This window comes from Carettochelys insculpta, chromosome 14 (genome assembly GCF_033958435.1).
Source record: "Carettochelys insculpta isolate YL-2023 chromosome 14, ASM3395843v1, whole genome shotgun sequence".
Lineage (NCBI taxonomy): Eukaryota > Metazoa > Chordata > Testudines > Carettochelyidae > Carettochelys > Carettochelys insculpta.
Genome location: NC_134150.1, coordinates 4799251 through 4820385, shown reverse-complemented (window position 1 = coordinate 4820385; position 21135 = coordinate 4799251). Strand labels below are relative to the sequence as shown.

General features: G+C 49.3%; 1 protein-coding gene across 3 annotated transcripts in view; it reads left to right on the top strand.

Moving 5' to 3' along the window:
* Window positions 1-21135, top strand: part of CPNE2 (copine 2) — a 163633-nt gene that overhangs the window by 2102 nt on the left and 140396 nt on the right. For 2 of the 3 annotated variants that reach the window (XM_075009119.1, XM_075009118.1), the window contains exon 1: window positions 117-389. The exons of the other annotated variant lie outside the window; for it this stretch is intronic. In XM_075009119.1, the coding sequence (XP_074865220.1) occupies window positions 132-389 (258 nt within the window). In that variant the 5' untranslated portion in view covers window positions 117-131. Of the gene's footprint in view, window positions 1-116; window positions 390-21135 lie in introns of those variants that run through there. 3 annotated transcript variants of the gene reach the window in all.

Sequence of the window (21135 nt, the reverse complement as noted above, 5' to 3'; positions counted from 1 at the left end):
ACGGCCCCAGGCTGTTCGTGACAGCTGCGATCCCAGGCTGGGCTGCGGAAGTTCTTTGTTCCAAGGCAGGGCAAGTGACTGAACTACCAGTAAGTAGCACGGTCTTCTGCTTCATCTGGCTTCTGGATCGCATGAGCGATGTGACCGATGGAAAACTTTCCCCTGAGCCCCTCTTCCCTCGTGGCCAAGCTAGGATCTTGGGACTGGAATGCAGGGGTCAGTGCTCTTTTCAGTGGCACGTGGGGGGAGCTCAGTCCCGCCCCTCGCCCCCATGCAGCAGGGAGCAGAGATTGGGATGGGCGAGCCCTGCCCCCTTTTCCTGTGGAGCTGTCTGGCCGTCCGGCTCCGGCCTGTGCCCCCACCAGCCCAGAAGGGTGACCTGCAGCCTGGTAAGTCACCACGCAGGAGGCAGTGTGGGTGTGGGGGGTCTGGAGCTGGGGAAAGCAGGACATTGGTGGGGCCTGACCCGGCAGCGGCACCTGGGCTCTGGGCCTGCCCTGCCCCGCCTCGTTTTTGCCCTGCCCCCTCCCTCGGAGCCATCAGGCCGCCCGGCTCTAGCGTAGCCCCCATAGTCTGCCTTCCCCTCTGGAGTCTGCAGGGTGGGTGTGTCCCACGTCTGCCCCACTCCTGCACAGGCAGGCGAGGGTCGGGGGTGTCTCGCGTATCTCTGGCACTTGGATTGTCCACAGAGCTCAAAACGTCCAATTTTGGCCTTCTGCCTCGGAAAGGTCCCTGACCCCGGCTGTAACTCGAGTGGGTGACTCGTACACACACAGCCCTGCAGGGCCCCGGGGCTTACTGTACGTGGGGCAGTGGGATTAATGCCCTGCAGTGCCCATCTTTGCTGTCCCTAGAGGAACTGCAGTGGGGGAAGTTTGTAGCAAGGAAGGCCTGTGGGCCAGGTTCTGAGTTTTGCTGCATCTCTTCAAGGGTCTGTTCCACTTCCCCTTGAAGGCAAAGGAGGTCCGTGGCACCAGCCCTAACTCAGGCTGTCCTGGAATTGCTCCTGAATGATGCTGGAGGAGCTGGGGTGTGACTGTGGCCCTTAGTGTAGGAGCAGCCCTGGAGATCTCTGTGGCTCAGCTCCTGCTCTGTCAGCTTCCGACGCAGCCCAGGAGCCAGCGCTGAGGGCTGGTAATGAAGTTTGTTGGCTGTTAATGACCCTGACACACATCCATGGCCCAGAATGCAGTAAATCAGGGGACAAGTGACAAGCAACATCAAATGGCGTATTCCTTGACTGCCGTGGCAACGTTCAATCCGGAGTTAAACATTGTCAGTGTTCCTCTAGCAGATCAGAAAAGAAGTGGGCAACAAGCCACAGGTTGAACCTCTCTAATCCGGCACCCTTGGGCTGTCACTGGTGCCGTAGGAGAAAATTTGCTGGAGTACGGGAGATCGGTATCGTCTAACAGCATTACCAAGACTTCCCTGGCTTACTGGGCTCTTAGGAGACATTTAGGGGTAAATTACAGCTAAATAACAGCACAGAAATCTGGGAGCCAGGACTGGGGGTTGGAAACAAACTTTTTGGGACTGCAGGAAACTTATCCATGCCCATATGTGGCCGTCCGGCTATCTAAAATCATGCTAGATCACGGATATTGCCGGACAAGGGAGTTCTAGATTAGAGAGGTTCAAACTGTACTAGAATCACAGGAATAGGCGCAATGAAAACACTGATTTAAGGAGTTGCTCGGAGCAAGAGCCTTTGACATCTTAAAGGGACACAGTGAAAAGAAAGGGTTAGATCATTAACTGGTGAGAATCGGTGTGGGGTGGAAACATTGGCTTCTGCTTTACAGCCGCTCGGGATCTGTCCCAAAATCATAGTTAATTGTCTTTTCAGTCAGGACCAACAGAGCTTATTAAAACACCCATTTTCAAACAGCGTGGGGCTGCGTCCCTTGGGAGAAAGAAGCCGGACGAATCTGTGTCCCTGTACTGGCCTTGCCTTGCCTTGCCTTGCCTTTGCTCACACCAGTTTTACAGTGGTATAACTTCACCCTGGTCCATGAAGGTATTACTAATTTACATCGGTGTCGATGAGAGAAGAGGGGAGTTGTGGTTGGGATGCTAGGCTGTCACTCAGGGACTAAAGACCGGATCCCTCCCCTGCTACAGACTGCTTGCTGGGCCTTGGGCAGCTCACTTAGTGTCCCTCTCTCTCAGGTTCCCCATCTTTCAAATGGGGTTACTCGTACAGCCCTCTCTTGCAGGGGACTGGTGTGGATAAATACACACCTGATGGTAATACAGTCATGTAAGTACCTAAGGCTCTGTTTATACTAGCCTGGAAGATTAACCTGCTCAGTTGTAAGGAGTACAGGACCCCGATAGGTCGATTTCGTGTGTCCCTACCAGGCGCATGGAATTGAATCCTGGAAGATCGACCATTTAAAAATAAACCTGGTTAAAGGGAAATCAGAATTTGCTACAAAATATTAAGGCCTAAATTTACTGCAGGTCGAACCTCCCAAATCTGGATCTCTCTTGTCTGGCAACATCCATAATCTGGCATGATTTAGTTAGCTGGATGACCACTTATCATGGATGTGGCCAAGGTTTCTCATGGTTCCAGAAAGTTTGTTTCCAGCCACCAGTCCTGGCTCCCAGTGTTCTGTGCTGTTGTTGAGCTGTAATTTACTCCTAAATGTCTTTTAAGAGCCCAGTAAGCAGTAGAAGTGTTGGTAACGCTGCTCGACAATATTGACCTCCTGTTGTTGGGCAAATACTCTCGTCCAGCACTGGTTAGATCCCGAGGGTGTTGGACGAGAGAGGTTCAACCTGTGTAATGCTTTAAAACATTTAAGTAAATAAATAAGCTAAACCCATGAGCTTCTATCAAAACCTCTGAGTTGAAGGCTGATTTTCAAGAATCGGGGAGAACATTTAACTTTTGAGGCTGAGCTTTATAAGCAAGGCCCAGTAGGAGACTGCCTCCTTTTCAAGAGATTTAGGTGAGTAGGGACTTTAAGTTCCGGTTACTTTCATCTGTGGATGTGACAATTTTCCTGGCCTGGTCCGAAATAATGAGTTTAAATCATTGACGGCAATTAATCCCTCTGTTTAGTAAACTGTTGGCTCGTAAACACGAACCTTCTTTTGATAAGAGAAGTTTATGTATTCAAAACCAGGAAGATTGTTTTGTTTGCTTAAAAAAAATGGTAACAAGCACCCAAAATACAGGTTGAACCTCTCTAATCTGGTACTGTTGACTTGGCCAGGGCTGGACGAGAGAATTGCCGGATTACAGGAGGTCAATATTGAAGAGGACATAACAAGAAGAAGAATCAATGTAGGACTTGGTGATGCAGTACGACGGAAAGGGACCTAGGGGTTATGGTGGATAAAAGGCTGGATATGAGTATACAATGTGCCCTTGTAGCCAAGAAGGCTAACGGCATATTAGGGTGCATTAGGAGGAGCATTTCGAGCAATCTACAGAAGTGGTTGTTCCCCTCTGTATGGCACTGGTGAAGCCACATCTGGAATATTGTGTCCAGTTTTGGGCGCCCCAGTATGACAAGGATGTGGATGTGCTGGAGCAGGTTCAGCAGAGGGCAACAAAAATGATCAAGGGGCCGGAGCACAAGACCTATGAGGAGAGGATGAGGGATTTGAGCTTATTTAGTTTACAGAGGAGAAGACTGAGGGGTGATTTAATAGCAGCCTTCAACTTCCTGAAGGGGAGCTGTAAAGAGGAGGGTGAGAAACTGTTCTCAGTGGTGTCAGATGGCAGAACAAGGAATAATGGTCTGAAGTTACAGAGGGAGAGATGTAGGTTAGATATTAGGAAAAACTACTTCACCAGGAGGGTGGTGAAGTACTGGAATGAGTTGCCTAGAGAGGTGGTGGATTCTCCATCCCTTGAGGTTTTTAAGTCCCGGCTGGACAAGTCCTGGCTGGGATGACTTAGTGGGGGTTGATCCTGCTTGAAGCAGGGGGCTGGACTAGATGACCTCCTGAGGTCCCTTCCAGCCCTAGGATTCTACGTTCTCTGACCCAGCAAAGCTGCCATTGGTGGTGGTGGAAGTTTTAGCAACCTGCAGAGCAGGATGGGAGCCAGCCTGTTGTGTTTTTAGGAGGCAGAGGGCAGTTACCAAACCACTCCAGAAAGGAGGCGCTGAGGGTTGTTTCGTTAATGCTCTTACCACTCAGAATCAGCAGTTTGTTTCTTCACATCTGTGAAGAAGGAAATCAGTCCCAGTGAAGCCAGTGCAGGAGGCTGTGCTAGAGCATGTCTGGACCATGTGGAAGATTGACCTGGCCAGGGCTGATCTTCCGGGGTTCAATTTTTGGCGTGCCAAATGAGGACAAAAATTGAACCAGCTGGGGTCAGCAGTCAACCCCTGTACTCATTATCGTGAGGAGCAAGGGAGGTCGATGGGAGAGGTCCTCCTGCTGTGAAGATGGCCTGGTAAGTCAATCACAGATAAGTCAGTTCCAGCTACACAGTGGTTGCAGCTAGAATGCTGTATCTACAATCTGCTTACCTGCCTAGTGAAGACCAAGCCGAAGATTTCAGATACCCTACTGTTGTAGGGTAGGGTTGGGTGCTTTGGTCTGGTGGTCACTGGTGGAGTAGCACTGGAGCAAAGGCCAGAAAATCCTAGTGTTGCTGCATCCTTCAACTCTGGGACGTGTTCATCCCTGGAGTAAATCTCTTGAACTCCGTAGCATTTCTCCAGGCAAGACTATGACCCAGTCAGCAGTACGGATGTCCCCTACTGAGCCTCAGCAGCACTCTGACTGTGCACAGCTTTGCAGGGCATGGAAGTTGCTGCATTTGTTTTGCAGACTTCTCTTGTGTGGCTTTTTGTAAGCCTGACGTGTTCCTCCAAGCACCTCTTCTTTAGCTCCTCCTCTCTTGGGAGTCTGCTTGTGGCCAGGCACCTTCCCCAGGAGAACTGAACAGCAAGGGTATTCTGTTTTATGGCCAACTTCCTCTTGCGTTTGCTGTGCCCCCGTCCTGTGGGACTCACATTTGCTGAGGGTCTGTCTTGACTATGCGGCTCAGCCTGGTCACGGTTGATCTTCCAGGGTTCAATTTTGTGTGCTTAGTAGGGACACGTGAAATCGAACTATCTGGGGTCAGCAGTCAACCCCTGTACTCCTCAATCTCGCGAGGCATAAGGGAGGTTGCAGGGAGACTTTCTCCCGTCGATGTCCCTTGGTGAGGATGGCCAAGTAAATCAATTGTAGGTAAGTCGATTCTAGCTACGCAATTGCCGTAGCTAGAGTTGCGTCTCTGCAATCGACTTTAATGTCTGGTGTAGACCTGGCCACAGACTGGCCTCACTGAGCTGTAGGAATACCTTGGCCATGTTTCTTTCGCCAACAGTGTCTCCTGCATGGCGGGCGGGCATGGTGGTGGTTTGGTGGCAAATAGGCTTAAGTTATCAGAGGGTTCCTACTCGCTCCACTGCCTGGATCCACCAAATTTCTGGCACTGTGATGTGGGCAGGCTGGCTAAAACAGGTCAGTAACCCCCGGCACAGAAGCCAGGAGTGGCATGTGAGCCGATTTTCATCGGCACATGAGGTGGAAGCTCAGTCCCTCCCTCATCCCCCGTGCCGCCGGGAGCTTGCTCAAAGCTAGGCCGCCTTTGGATTAACAAAAACCCAGCTAAAGCTACCAACCGCCACGTAAATGGTAAAGCTCTGCATCTTCATTTATTAATGGAGCTGTTGTAAGTAGGACTATGAGTGACTTTAAAAAGTATCACTGGCACTTGGACCATACTTAGGGGTCAAAAGGTCAAATTTCAGCGCTCTGCCTGGGAAAGGTTGCCGACTCCTGGACTAAACATGAATCAACAGTGTGATGCTGTTGCAAAAAAAGCAAACCTGATTCTGGGAAGCATTAACAGGTGTGTTGTGAACAAGACATGAGAAGTCATTCTCCCGCCCTACTCTGCGCTGGTTAGGCCTCAGCTGGAGTATTGTGTCCAGTTCTGGGCACCGCAGTTCAAGGAAGATGTGGAGAAATTCGAGCGGGTCCAGAAAAGAGCGACAAGGATGATTAAAGGTCTAGAGAATGTGACCTATGGAAAAAGGCTGAAAAATTGGGCTTGTTTAGTTTGGAAAAGAGAAGACTGAGGGGTGACATGATAGCGGTTTTCAGGTATCTAAAAGGGTGTCATAAGGAGGAGGCAGAAAACTTGTTCTTTTTGGCCTCTGAGGATAGAACAAGAGGCAATGGACTTAAACTGCAGCAAGGGAGGTTTAGGTTGGACATTAGGAAAAAGTTGCTAACTGTCAGGGTGGTCAAACACTGGAATAAATTGCCAAGGGAGGTTGTGGAATCTCCATCGCTGGAGATATTTAAGAACAGGTTAGATAGATGTCTATCAGGGATGGTTTAGACAGTACTTGGTCCTGCCATTGGGGCAGGGGGCTGGACTCGATGGCCTCTTGAGGTCCCTTCCAGTCCTAGTGTTCTATGATTCTATGAAAAGACCAGTGAGTCTGGACAATGGTTTAGGAGGGAGCGGTTATCTCAGTCAGGCAGTTCTCTGTTGTAACTGGATAGTGCTGGAGTTGTGTATCTCATGCGGACTGTCTGCTGCGATGGCTGGTTTTTCAGTCCCAGCCCAGAAAATCTCACGTCCCAGATTGTACCTCCAGAAATGTCTCGTGCGTTGCCTGCATTTGTGTGCCCACGTTGGGTGATTATGTTAACATTTACCCTCAGACAGGGGAACACGCTGCTGGCAAGGAAACTGTACTTGTTTCGGACATTTGTTCTTTGTAGCATCTCCAGGTATTTGCAGGGCTGATGTGCCCTCCCTGGATGGGGGATGGTGCCTTGCAATGTAAACATCACACTGCCATGACTTCGCGTTTAATTAAATTTAATTAAATTTAAAAAGTGCTAATCCTAATCCCAAATGTGCTTCTGTTTAGTGAGTTCTTTAGTCCAGCCCATGCATACGAGACAGTGAAGACAACCCTGATATGTTTCTCCTTTGGCCAGTACTCCACTTTCGTGTTGTTAAGAGCTGGGTTAAACTTGGTCATGAAGAAGCGTTGAAATCTCCTTCGAGCTGAAACGTGAGCAAACGCTTCAAGGGCCGCATCTCGAAATAAAGCCCTACAGAATCTGCCACCAAACTAGCACCATGGGGGTGGGGTCCCCTTTAGAGTGTGACCACACACACACATGGGACAGAAAAGAAACAAAGAGTAAGAGAGGCCTCAAGTGCGCACGAGCAATCAGGAGCTAGAGACAGGAAGGCCAAGCTTTGTGTTGCTCCACTGCATTAACCCTGTCAGCTCTAATGAGGGAGCAGAACTTGGACCAGGACTGGTTAAAAACAGTGAGGTCTGGTTGGAATTCTGCCCCACCGGCACCTACCCTGATGTCCGAGGCCCGATTCCTTCCCCCGCCCCAAGTATGCAGCATCTCCTGGTGGGGTCTGGCACACCGTTCTCCCTGCATGCAGAAGCCATCAGACAGACAGCGAGGAGACTTTGGCTTTGTGGCTTGTGCTTGCTTTGCGGAAACGGGCTGTCCAGGCAGTGGGTCTCCTCAGTAATTGCCTTTGACGTGTACCTAGCATCTTTTTTTCTTTTTCATCCCTGCATCTGCAGAAATGGCTGCCATGCTTGGCTGTCAGCAGAGAGAAGCTGAAACCAAATGCGGTGGAATTCAGAGGGGCTGTTTGCACTTGCTTCTCGCATTTGGGTCTCTTCATGCCTGCAGATGTTTTTACCTGCATGTTTTCTCCAAACACGGTTTTCCCTCGCCTTTTCCCCCTAGCTGCGGTTCTAACAGCCCCCTTCGGTGCTTGAAATCCCTAAAACAATCCCTCCTTATCTGTCTCGGCTTCCTCAGCTGTAAAACAAGCAGCAAGTCGCAGCAGCGAGATCTGGCTTCCACCCTCCTAAAAGTTCCGAGTCTTTGGATCTAGGGTTTGGTTTGGCCCATCAGCTGGGGCAGGGAAGGAGAAGGCGTGAAATTCCAATCCAGCCACGCCATTGCCAAAATTGGGGCGTATCTGGCTCAGACCCCTAAGGACAATGATAATAACACTCCCCTGCCTCAGGTGTGTGCGCTGTGGGGGCGTGAGGTCTAATTTATTAGTGCCTGTAAAGCGCGTGGCACATTCAAGCATTTTATAAGCGCTAAGTGGTGTTTATTGTACGAGGAGCAATTACATGTGTCATAGGCGCTCTATTAGCATGACTAATAGTAAATACGATATTTCTTCACACCTCTGTAGCACTAGGTCCTTCATTCAAGGATCTGGTGCTTTACAGAAGAAACGCACCTGGGCGGGCTGAAGATGAGGCCCGCAGATGTTTACGCTGACTTCCTGGGGGGTCGGATTTGTGCAGCAGAGGAGGCAGAGCGGGACCCTGAATCCAGGAGCCATGTCGTGGGCTCCCCTGCGGTGCCCATCTGAAAGCAGAGGGGCCGAGTGAGCCCAGGGGCTGTGCGTGCTGTGCTCGGGACTGAATGCTCCCCCCTCCGCCGCGTTCCAGTGACGTTCCGTTCAATTAGTGTTTCGCCAGCCGATCGAGCCGAGAGGCCCGCGCGCCCGCTCCTTCCACCTGCCTTTGCTTTGCGCTGCGTCGGGTCGGGCCACAGCTCCTCCATTGTCCTGCCACCCCTGGGCAGAAGGTGAATGGCCAGCTGGGGAAGGTAAGCCCCAGCCGCGCCCCTTCTGCCACCTCCCCATGGAGCCATGCCTGGCTCCCACCCCAGGCAGTGTGCTTCCTGTTCGCTGAACAGCTTCACGTTCCTTAGCTTCCCCTGTCCCAGTGGGTGGAGTGGTGGCCCCGCCTTTCATGGCCGGGTGGCTGTGCTTCGGCCTGATTCTTCCTGGCTGCCCGGAGAGCCAGGCCGTTTTTGGACTGCATCGCTTCCCCTTGCTGGCCTTACTCGCTGTCCCCTACTACCAACCAGACTTATAGAGCAGACTAAGCACTGGGTGGGACAGCCCAGTATCTGGCTCAGGAACAGTGTGATTCTCCTTTTGCTTTTTCCTCCCTTTACCTGAATTAAGAACATAAGAACAGCCATACTGGGTTAGACCGTAGGCCCGTCAGGCCCAGTATCCTGTCTTCTGACAGTGGCCAATGCCAGGTGCCCCAGAGGGAATGAATAGAACAGGTAATCATCAAGCGATCCATTCAGTGTCGCCCATTTCCAGCCTCTTGCAAACAGAGGCTGGGGAAACCCTCCATGCCCATCCTGGCTCATAGCTATTGATGGACCTATCCCCCATAAGTTTATCTAGTTCTTTTTCAAACTCTGCTATAGTCTTGGCCTTCACAACATCCTCCGGCAAGGAGTTCCACAGGTTAACTGTGCTTTGTGTGAAAAAATATTTCCCGTTGTTTGTTTTAAACCTGCCGCCTATTAATTTCATTTGGTGACCCCTAGTTCTTGTTTTGTGAGGAGTAAATAACAATTCCTTATTTATTTTCTCCACACTAGTCATGATTTTATATACCTCTATCATATCCCCCCTTAATCATCTTTTTTCCAAGCTAAAAAGTTGCAGTCTGACTAATCGCTCCTCATATGGCAGACGTTCTAAACCCTTAATCATTTTTGTTGCCCTTTTCTGAACTTTTTCCAATTCCAGTATACTTTTTTGAGATGGGGCGACCATATTTATATGCAGTATTCCACATGTGGACGTACCATGGATTTATATAAAGATAATGTCACATTTTCTGTCTTATTATCTATTCCAGATGGCGGATAGGAATAAAGGGATTTCGAAGTTGCTGGGGTCCTTTCGAAAAGGTTCCCCGTCTGGATGAGCCGTGCGGCTGTGAGCCATGCCAATTTCGAAGTGCCACAGCTGCCGGCATTGTAGTGAGGCGCTGAATATGTATTTCAGCGCTTCATTAGTAAACTTCAAAACGGCCATTTGCATGGCCATTTCGAAGTTTTGGGCGAGTGTAGACGCAGCCTCTGTTAGCTTTTTATGACTTTCACTGCAGGGAGGCATCCCACTGTTGCTTTGATTTTGAAATTGGGCTCACTAGTGTGAGTGCTGTGTTTTGAAACGCTCTTGCAATGGGAACGTTCTTTTCAGAAATAATTTACTTCGACAGTAGAACATCAGAATAAGTTAGTTCTGAAAAGCCTCACAGTGTAGACGTGGCCTGTGTGAATGCGATTTTCTGACATTACTTATTTAGGCATTAGAATCTCGAAATAAAGTAACGTTGAAAGAAACCTGCAGTGTAGGCGTAGCCTGAAAAGCTCTTTTAAAAATGCAGCTAAATCTGCAGCACAAGGAGGAGTGAAAGTGATTTGGTGCAGGTGGTTTCCCAGGAATGACCCTCCTTAAACAAATGTACCAAGTGTAAATCCCCCGTTGGCTAGCCTGACAGCGTTGGAGGCTCCCAGGAGCCAACTGGCTGCCCCATTGTTTCCTGGAAGGGAGGAGTTCTGGGGTGGGTTGGTCGAGCTGGCCAGCTGCGGTTCACGTGTGGGCTCAGTTCCCCAGCTTGAGAGACCACCTGGGACCTGTGTTTCTGAGGAGGCTCAAAGACAAACCACAAGCACCTTGTAACTACTTGTCCTGTGCTTTCTCGGAACAAGAGAGCAATCCTGTCCAAACTGTGTGCCTGCTTTGAGCACCTGGGGGGTCATCAAAGCCCTGGCCAGGCACCTCCCCACTCTGTCAGAATCAAGATTGTGTGTTTACTTTTCCTGAAGGACCTGCCATTGTTCACCTGCAGAGATTTCATTTGTTAGGCTTCCTGTGAGTAGGGCTCCCCTGCCCTAGAGTTAGGGCTCCTGTGGGCAGGCCATTTGGATCTAGGATGACTATTTGGATGCTGGGAAGTGGGCGGGCCTTAGCCCTCCTATTGCTAAAGTCCATCCCCCAGCCTAGTGGGAGAGGCTGCTGGACCCAGGAGCCCACTGATTGCTTGTGGCAACCAGTGAGAAGGCGGGTGGGGGTGCAGGTCACAGGTTTAAACTGAGGAAACCAGAGCGGGACACCAAGCAGAGAACTCAAAGCTGTCTGTGGAGCTAGTGGAGGCTGCCCAGAGGAACTCTGCCTGGATACAACAAGAAGCCCTGTGGCACCTTATAGACTAACAGATACTTTGGAGCATAAGCTTTCGTGTGCAAAGACTCACTTCGTCAGAGGCGTGAGTGGGGGGGTTCCAGAGGAGGGTTTAAATATATGGGCTTATGAAAAGGAGGGAGTCCCAGTCCAGAGGAGGGCCAGAGTTGACAAGTTTCTGTTCAGTCTTGGAGGATGTGGCGCCTTATCAGCAGTTAATGTGGAGTTGTGAACATCAAGAGAGGAGAAACCAGGTCAGGATGTGGCCGATTATCAGTAGCTAATGTGAAGGTGTGAACCTCAAGAACAGAGAAACTGCTTTTGTAATTGGCCAACCACTCCCAGTCTTTGTTCAGTCCTTGGTTGATGGTGTCAGATTTGCAAATAAATTGCAGCTCTGCAGTTTCTCTCTGAAGTCGTTTCTCTGAAGTTTCTGGAGTTTTTTTGTTGTAGGACTGCTACTTTTAAATTGAAGCGGGTCTTTGCCCACGAAAGCCTATGCTCCAAAATATCTGTTAGTCTATAAGGGGCCACAGGATTTCTTGTTGTTCTTGGAGATATGGACTAACAGGGCCACCTCTCTGATACTTTTAAGTCTATTACTCAGTGTCTAGGGAGACTGAAATGTTCTCCTAAAGGTTTGTGTATGTTGCCATTCCTGGCGTCTGATTTATGTCCATTTATTCTTTTACGTAGAGACTGTCCAGTTTGGCCAACGTAAATTGCAGTGGGGCATTGCTGGCACATGATGGCATATATTATATTAGTAGATGTGTAGGTAAAGAAGCCCCTGATGGTATGGTTGATGTTAGGTCCTGTGATGATATCGCAGGTGTAGATACGTGAGCCGAGTTGGCAGCTTGGTTTGTTGCAGGGATTGGTTCCAGGTTTAGCATTATTGTGGTGTGCTCTGTAGTTGCTGGTGAGAATTGGTTTAAGGTTGCCAGATACATGACACGAGGGAGGAGTGGAAATAGCCCCCACAGTCGCAGAGCATCATCCGCTGTCCGGCATCCTGCTCCTGGGGTTAGAGATGGCAACCTTAGCCATGGCCAGGAGAAGGTTGACAAGGAGGTCCCATGGCTTTGTGGGGCCATGGATGGGGGACCAGCGATCTCTGCCCCTAGGCTGCAGGAATGGGAAGGCTCTTGAGGGATGAGGCTCGAGTACAGAAAGTCATTCTGAGCAGGCCAGAGCACAGAGTCTAAGCGACTGGAATGACTAAATATTAACAAGGCCCCAAGCACAGCTGGATTCCACTGCAGGTGGACACAGAAATAGGCAAGATTTTCGCAATAGAGATTTTCCGGGGCTCATTGCGACAAGGATTAGCAAATATGTTCTTTGTATTTAACATCACGGATGGCACCAGCAAAGCGAGTGTGACACCAGTTGTGGTGATGAACTTGGCAGCCTAGCTTAATTCTAGCGTGGCTCTTGGTTGAATTCCCTAAAGCATAAAATAAACTGATCCTGGCGTGCCTGCACTATTTTTATTTCACTTCCTCTTGTGAAAGGTAATGTTGTTGTGCCCTGTGTCTGTGCATGCCTTGGTGCTGATGTCCCCTCTAGTCAGGGGGTGCTGGACCCCCCTTTGCCCCAGGCCGTGCTCCCACTCCACCCGTTCTCCCAAGACCTCACCCCTGTCCTCCTGGAGCTCCCTGACCACCCCGGATCAGCTGTTGGAAGCATTGGGAGAGGCAGGGAGGAGTTGGCCAGCAGGGAACACCCAGAGGCAAGGAGGAAGAGGGGGAACTTGGCTGCTAAAAGGCGCTTGGCACCCAGTAATTTTTTCCCATGAAAGCACCAGCCTTGGGACACTGCCAGAGTTGGTGCCTGTGTATCTCCTTACAACTTCCTCGACAGCTGTCTGAAAAGAATGCTAGGGGGAGTCTCAAAGTGAAATATCTCAAATGCTAGGATGTGCTAGAATCGAGGGGTGCTTAGGCAACCGTAATTTCGTCTCCTGGCATGTATGCATTTGATGATATAGTGTAATTACATGTTGTGGCAGACCACAGGCAGCATGTGACAGGAGCCTGGTGGAAGGGAAATATACTGGAGCTGGGTCAGTGCCTTTCTATTTCCCACCAAGGCTCACAGAGAGTGTGGCCCAGCAGCCAAGGCAGGCAGCTAGGGCTTGTTAAGGATCAGTCTGCAGCAAAAAAGACTAATCAGACACCTGCTGCTAATTAAGGCCTCCTGGATTGCTATAAAAAGGTTCCACCTCAGGCAGAAGCAGGAGGGAGAAGAGGAGTGGACCAGGAAGAGAGGCTGGAGCACTGAGGCATAGAGGAGAGAAGTGGCTCAGCCAGGTACAGCGGGGAGGCACTAGAGGGAAGTGGTGGGAGAAGCGGCTCAGAGAGAGGCTGCTGTGTTTGGGGAAGCGGCAAAGCCCCATCAGCTACCTCGCATCTAGGATCCCTGGGCCGGAGCCCAGAGTAGTGGACAGGGCTGGAATCCCTCCACCCTTCCCCTGGAGAACCTCCCTAGTGGAAGGGCAGGAGTGTCCAGATCTTCTGAAGGGGTCTTGCTCCTCCTCTTGTGACTTGCCTATGGTGAAAATGGCTTGTTAAACCTAAGGCAGTGGAAGAGCCACCGTGCGTCTCTGAGGCACCCAATAAAATCCACCAAGAAATGCAGAATCTCCTAAAGGGCCTACCAGGGACTTGTTCCAATGCACACAGGCTAACTTTTCCCTAAGATCCCGCCTCCTTCTGTGCACAGGCTCAACTGTGCTCACTTAATGAGCAGCTGGTCAGTACTTCTTTCTATTCTGCTCATGCAGAATGTGGCCTTGGGCCTGGCTTAGCAGTGGTTATTCCTGTTCCAGAGAGAGAGAGAAACTAAGGCATGGGGAGATAAAAGCCAAAATTGTCTATCATCCTCCAATGCTGAGCCCCTGGCTATTTTTTCCCTTAGAGTACTTGACATGTTGTTTGTAGTACAGCTCCCATTGACATCAACTACTGCCGTGTGCTTTTAGCGCTGGGGCGAAAGGTTTTTCAAGTCTCTTATCTCGGTCATCCAAAAAAGAAAATGAGCGTTGCGCAATTATGGGCCAGCTGTGACCACTTTTATGAAGCACCATTCCCAGAAACACACAGGAACTCTGTGGCAGAGTCAGGGGTAGAATCTAGCTATCTGGAGTGGGTATTAAAGTACCTTGACTGTGAGAACATCCTTCCAGCATCTGTGTCAAATGTTTCAGGGATTCCCCAGACAACAGGCTCCTGTATTAGATAATCCTGATTCACCTCCAGAGCATTGTCTGTTCCCGGCAACCTTCAACAGTCTTTCAACTTGGGTTGTATTTTTTTTTTTTTCATGTAATATGTGACATTGTGAACATTGTGGTGTTGACTCACTTCTAGATGATAGCAGAATCTGTAGCAGGAGCTACTTTGTATGCTGATTAACCTATTCATTCTGTGGTATTAGCAAGTGTTATGACTCAACATTATCTTCTGCATAATTACTGTTAACAAACTTTTTTTGTTGCTGTTTATATTTGTCATCAGATAGGAGTCTCCAGAGGTCACCTAATCCAGTCCTTTGCGTTCCTGGCCAGACTAAGTGTTGTCTGGATCCTTGACGTACAGCACACCAGCCACTAGCCACATGTGGCTCTTTGACCAGTTAAGGGAGGCTGGTTGGCTCGAAAAATAAATATATTTTTGGAATAATGTGATCAGTTCATTGTAGCAGTAGTCAGTCTAGTGGGTATTGCTTCAGAAGTGGTTGGATACCGTGGATTGTCTGGACCCATCCATAAGAGGTGTTTTTTAAGAGCAGATTATCTAATTTCCAATTTTGGAGATTCCCTGACCACTTTAGACAATTTATTCTGGTGCTTAACCATCCGGACAGCTAGGAAGTTTTTTCCCTAATGTCCAGCGTACGCCACCCCAGCTGTAATGTAATCCCATTGCTTCTTGTTCTATTCTGCAATTACGTAGAACAAATTTTTTTGCTTCTTCTTGTAACAATTTTTCTGTTTGTTTGAAAACATTGTCCCCTCTATCTTTTCAGCCAAAACAAATCCAGGGTTTTTTTCAGCCTTTCCTCATAGGTTAAACAGTTTCCCATCAGATCTTGTGTGCAGCAAGATGCCTTCTGTTGAAGATCCAAAGGCATGCTTCAGGAGGAGTGCGAAGAAGATCCCAAACAATGTCGGAGCAAGCACGCATCCTTGTTTGACGCCGCTCCTGATTCTGAAAGCATCCGATAATGCGCCGTCATATTGGATGGTTCTTCTTTCGTCTTCGTGGAACGACTGGATCATCTTGAGTAACCGTGGAGGACAGCCTATCTTGTGGAGCAGCTTGAACAGACCATCCCTGCTGACCAAGTCAAAAGCCTTGGTCAGGTCGATGAAGGCTATGTAGAGTGGCTTTCTCTGCTCCCTGCACTTCTCCTGCAGCTGCCTTAGAGAGAAGACCATGTCAACGGTAGACCTCTCTGCGCGGCTTGCAAGGCTGAAAGCTAAGACTAAGGTGCGAGAAGTCCTCATCAGAGACATGCTGTTCACAGACGATGCTGCTGTAGTGTCTCACACAGAAGACCAGCTTCAAAAACTGCTGGATCAGTTCTCCAAAGCGTGCAAGGACTTTGGGCTTACCATCAGCCTAAAGAAGATGAACGTACTCGGTCAGGATGTTGCTGAATCCCCATCAATCAGCATTGACAACCATACGTTAGAGGTTGTCCACGAGTTCGTTTACCTCGGGTCCACCATCACTGACACCCTGTCGTTGGACACTGAGCTAAACAGGAGGATCGAAAAAGCGGCCACAACTCTGTCCAGACTCGGCAAGAGAGTGTGGAATAACAACAAGCTGTACACTCACACCAAAATGCAAGTCTACAGAGCCTGCATCCTCAGCACCCTCCTTTATGGCAGCGAGACTTGGACCCTATATGCCCGCCAGGAAAAGAGGCTGAACGTCTTCCACTTGCGCTGCCTCAGGCGCATCCTTGGAATATCATGGAAGGATAGAGTGACCAACACTGCCATCCTCGAGCAAGCTGGAATCCCAACCATGCACACCCTCCTCAGACAGCATCGGCTCCGCTGGCTTGGCCACGTCCACAGGATGAACGATGGAAAGATTCCAAAAGACATTCTGTATGGTGAGCTAGCCTCTGGCAAAAGACCCCCCGGACGCCTCCAGCTGCGTTACAAAGATGTCTGCAAGAGAGACCTCGGAGAGCTGGACAACTGGGAAGAACTAACAGATGACCGCAGCAGATGGAGGCAGGGGTTACACAAGGGCCTTCAGAAGGGCGAGTTGAAGATCAGACAGCTAGCAGAGGAGAAGCGAGCGCACAGAAAGCACAATAAGGACTTGCCAGACACCCACCACATCTGCAAGAGATGCAGCAAGGACGGTCACTCTCGTGTGGGTCTTTATAGTCGCAATAGACGCTGTAAATGAAGTCCTCAATTGAAACTTTTAAGGGCGCGATCCATAGTCTATGCAGACTGAAGGATGCCTACCTACTACTACTACTACCTCATAGGTTGTTGGTTTTTTTTGGTTTTTTTTCTAGCCCTTTCACAATTTTTGTTGCTCTTCTCTGGACTTCCTCCAGTTTGTTCACATTTCCTGAAATTTGTCACCTAGAACTGGACACGTTACGCTATGATGCCTTATCAGCATGGAGCAAAGGGGAAGAATTACTTCTTGTCTTTCTTTCAACACAGATACTGAAACACCCCATAATGATGTTTGCCTTTTTTGCAACAGTGTTGCACTGTTAATTCATCTTTAGCTTGTGTTCTGCTCTGACCTCCAGATCCCTTTCTGCAGTACCCCTTCATTTCCCATTTTGTATGTGTGCTCCTGATTGTTGCCCCCAAGTGGTGTGTTTTGTGTCTTCCCGTTTACTTCAGACTCTTTCTCCAGCTTGTCCAGATCATTTTGAATTTTGATCTTGTCCTCCAAAGCACTCATAATGCCGTCCAGCTTGGTATCCCCCACAAACTTTATAAGTGTACTTTCTATTCCATTATTTCAATTGATGACAAAGCTAACGAATAGAACGAGACTCAGTTAATCTTTGCAGAGCCGCACTAGATATGACTGTGATGGAGTAGAACACAGACATCCCCTTGAGATGTCATGATCATACCTCTGAGCTGCCCTCTAGGGATCCCAGCTGCCCTGTCCTGGTGGGCCAGAAGCTCTGGACTCCCACCAGCAAAGACACAGACTTGGGGTGACACCCCCTGCAGCAGCATAACACAGATACTGATAACAGCATGGCTTTGGGAGGGCTCAGTTACAAGGACTCCGCAGCCCCCCAAAGGGGCTAAAAGCCCAAATGAATCCCTCATACTCTATATTGAAGTTTTCCACAGAGAAAGCTCATAACATTCACTCTTTTCATCAGTGAATTAGAGAGATGCACAGCTATTGTTCCCCTTCAGGTAACACTACTTTGAAACACATTTGATTATAGGATATTATAATAGTGATATTATTAAATATAGAAAGTAAGGGTCTAAGTGGTTACAAATGGTGATAGATCAAGGTAAGTTACTAAGTTAAAATAAACAAAACCTGTCAGTTGAAGAAATTGATGCAGGTTGAATCTCTCTAATCTGGCACCCTCAGGACCTGACTGGTGCCGGACGAGAGAATTTGCTGGACCATGGGAGGTGAATATTGTCTAGCACATTACCAACACTTCGACTGCGTACTGGGCTCTTAGAAGACATGTAGGGGTAAATTACAGCTAGATAACAGCAGAGAGCACTGAGAGCCAGGACTGGTGGCTGGAAACAAACTTTATGGAACCCTGGGAAACTTGGCCACACCCCTGATAAGCAGTCATCCAACTAACTAAAATCAGGCCGGATTACGGATGTTCCAGTACAAGAGAGTTCCAGATTAGAGGTTCAAGCTGTACAGCTGTATGTGCCAGGCCTGTGCAGTTAAGCACAGTGTAATAGTTGATGTAGTGATTGTGCGTCTTACTAAGCAAAAGAAATGCCCCAGCCTTGCTTGTTAAGAAGGCCCCGAAAGTTGCCTCAGCAGGTCCACCAGCCTCTCTGCTGAGCTGCTCAGACCCTCCAGGCAAATTTTGTACCATCCGCGATTCAGGTGCCATCCCGGCGCAGGAAGTGTCAAGCAGGGGTGAGATGCTTGCACTGGCAGGGTCTCCCAGATGGGTAGGGAGAGGCATGTGGGGGCACCCAATTTAGCAATCAGACTTTTGGCAGGTGTTTAGTGGGGCAGTGTACCTCCTGAGTGCTCCCAGCAGTCACCTGTGGAACCCGGGTCTGGCTGGCTGTGCTCTGTTACCATGGGGTATGGAGATTTTCCAAGGGGGTGATTGCTGGAGGCTGTTGAAGGTTTGTGTGCAGGTGTCCAGCCATGGAATCTGGGTACCCACAGTGTATCCCTGCGTATGCTGTGCTGCTCATGGTGGGAGGGGGATGGCAGATCAGCCTGAATTCTCTCTTTCCCTTGGATGACCATTTTGGCCTGGAACCTCTGCAGGTTATTGGTGTGGTCTTGGCATTGGCCCAACTCTGTGGTCAATGAGAGAGTTTGCGGGACCCTCAGAGGGCTGCTGGAAGTCCCGCCTCATGCCATGCAGGGGCTGCGACCTCCCTACGTGGGCTCCTGTCAGCCTGGCCCTGGGGGCAGCAGATCCAGATGGGTTCTAGTGAGGCCTGCTTCTTCTGGGGCTGCAGAGAAGGGATGGGACTTGCACCTGGATGGATATAGATGGTTCAGTCTTACTCCCATGGCAGTGAGCAGCTAAACTGTCATTGAGGTCAAGGGGAGCAGGACTGGGCTGCTAAATCGGTCAGAGAACTGGGTGCCGTACAGGAAACTATTTCACTGGTTCATAGCTGTACAAGAACAATAAATCCTTTTGCATTTGTGCGGTGTTTTTAACCTCCCCAGCTTAAAGCTCTTTAGGAGCACTAATTAAGCCTCAACACCCCAGGTACAGGATTATGGTTCATGTTTTCTTTCTAAGCCAATTGCTTGGCTCAACTGACCTTCCCCGTTTCGGAGGATGTACCGGCCAAGCCCGACTAGCTAAATCCAAAGCGTTCCAGAGTGACGAAAGCACCTGAATGGTTTCCCAGACCATCAAAAACATCTCCCTCCCCCAAATCTTCTCAGTCTGAGGCGGCCAAATAGAATTGTAACCAGCAAAAACCTCTGTTAAATGGAGAACGACACATCAGTCTGAAGAATTGTGGTTTTCTCCATAAGTTATAGACACCTGAAAACCAGGGTAGGAGGAAGGAGAATAATAGTGTTACTGGGCTGGACTGGGATAGGGTAGGTGTCTTCATTTTCTGTCTCAGACTTCCTGTGTGTTCGTGTAACTTCCCTGTGTCCTAGTTCCTCTTCTGGAAAATGGGAATAATAATTAATACTTTTCGTGGCAAATGTTGCTGAGGGCAAATTCTTTGATGTCTCTGCTGTTCTTGGATTTGAGAGGGAGAAGATCAATAGGTAGCTGGGAGAAAGATCTTGTTGCACCTTAGATACAGTGTCAAGTATCAGAGAGGTGGCTGAGTTAGTCTGTATGTCCAAAAACATCAAGTCCTGTGGCACCTTATTGACTGACAGATATTTTGGAGCATAAGCTTTTGTGGGCAGAGACCCGCTTCATCAGCCGTTACTCAGAGACATGGTGATCAGAGGCTATTGAGAGTCTCATTGTAAACCCCAGGACTGTTTGTGATGCCTGGGACATTGAGGTCTGTATCGCCTCTAGCCATGTGTTGGGTTGTGGGTCCAGGTTCAGGCACAATTACTCATCCCCTGCTGCCCCAGAGCACAGCCCAGGAGTGCCAGAGAGCCAGTGGCAGCTCCCTGCTTCTGCAAATGGTTCTGTGCCACCCTGTCCAGGGTGTAGATTAGAGCAGCCTGCAGGCTGCTCTAATCCATGTCAACCCTCGACCAGTGAGGGGCTGTCAGAGTACAGCAAGCCACTCCCTTCCTGCGTGTTGCTCTCCAGGCGCTCTGTGCCTGGTGGGTTCAGCCCTATGCCAGGGGAATCCCCAGCTGGGAGATTCAGTGGCTTTCTGGCTCCTTTACCCCACCAGGGCAGTAGAAAGAGGAGGGATACTTAAGAGAGACTCTGGATTGTATTATCATCTCTAGCTCCTCTTCTAGTCTTTAAGACGATAAATCCAGTGTTGGGCAAACTGCACCGCAAGGACTGCCTGTAGCCCATCCAGGCCCTGTGTGTGGCCTGTGACACATTTTGGTTACCTGTGCCCAAGCACGGGGTTCCCAGATGCCACTGGTTTCCAGACATGTGGTTTTGTTTCCTACTAGTATTACTAAGGTGGCATCCACTTAAAGCCACGGCGTGTGACTTGAGGTGCGTGCTGATTTGACACAACAGTGACTGTCTTGGGGGGCAGAGGGTGTAGTCATGCTAGTCTGCAGAGCCACAAAAAAACACCACCAAGGCGTCCTGTAGCACCTTGAAGACCAACAACTTTATTTATTGGGTGATGAGCTTTTGAGGGTGAGACCCACTTCATCAGATTTTGGAGCAAAAAGGAGAATACAGTGTGTGTGTGTGTAATATGGAGGGGAAGGAAGAAGTCGGGGAGAGGAGCGGGGTGGAGGGGAAGGACGTCACTTGTCATTAATAGGTCCTGTGGAAGGAGTCGTCTTCTTGATGGTCACTCAATAACAAGTAGGACATCTTTATGTGAACAGGTGTGTTGTGAGCAAGACACGAGAAGTCATTCTTCCGCTCTACTCTGCGCTGGTTAGGCCCCAGTTGGAGTATTGTGTCCAGTTCTGGGCACCACATTTCAAGAAAGATGTGGAGAAATTGGAAGGGGTCCAGAAAAGAGCAACAAGAATGATCAAAGGTCTAGCGAACATGACTTATGAAGAAAGGCTGAAAGAACTGGGCTTGTTTAGCTTGGAAGAAAGAAGATTAAGTGGGGAGACATGATAGCGGTTTTCAGGTATCTAAAAGGGAGTCATAAGGAGGAAGGAGAAAACTTGTTCTGCTTGGCCTCTGAGGATAGAACAAGAGGCAATGGGCTTAAACTGCAGCAAGGGAGGTTTAGGTTGGACATTAGGAAAAAGTTG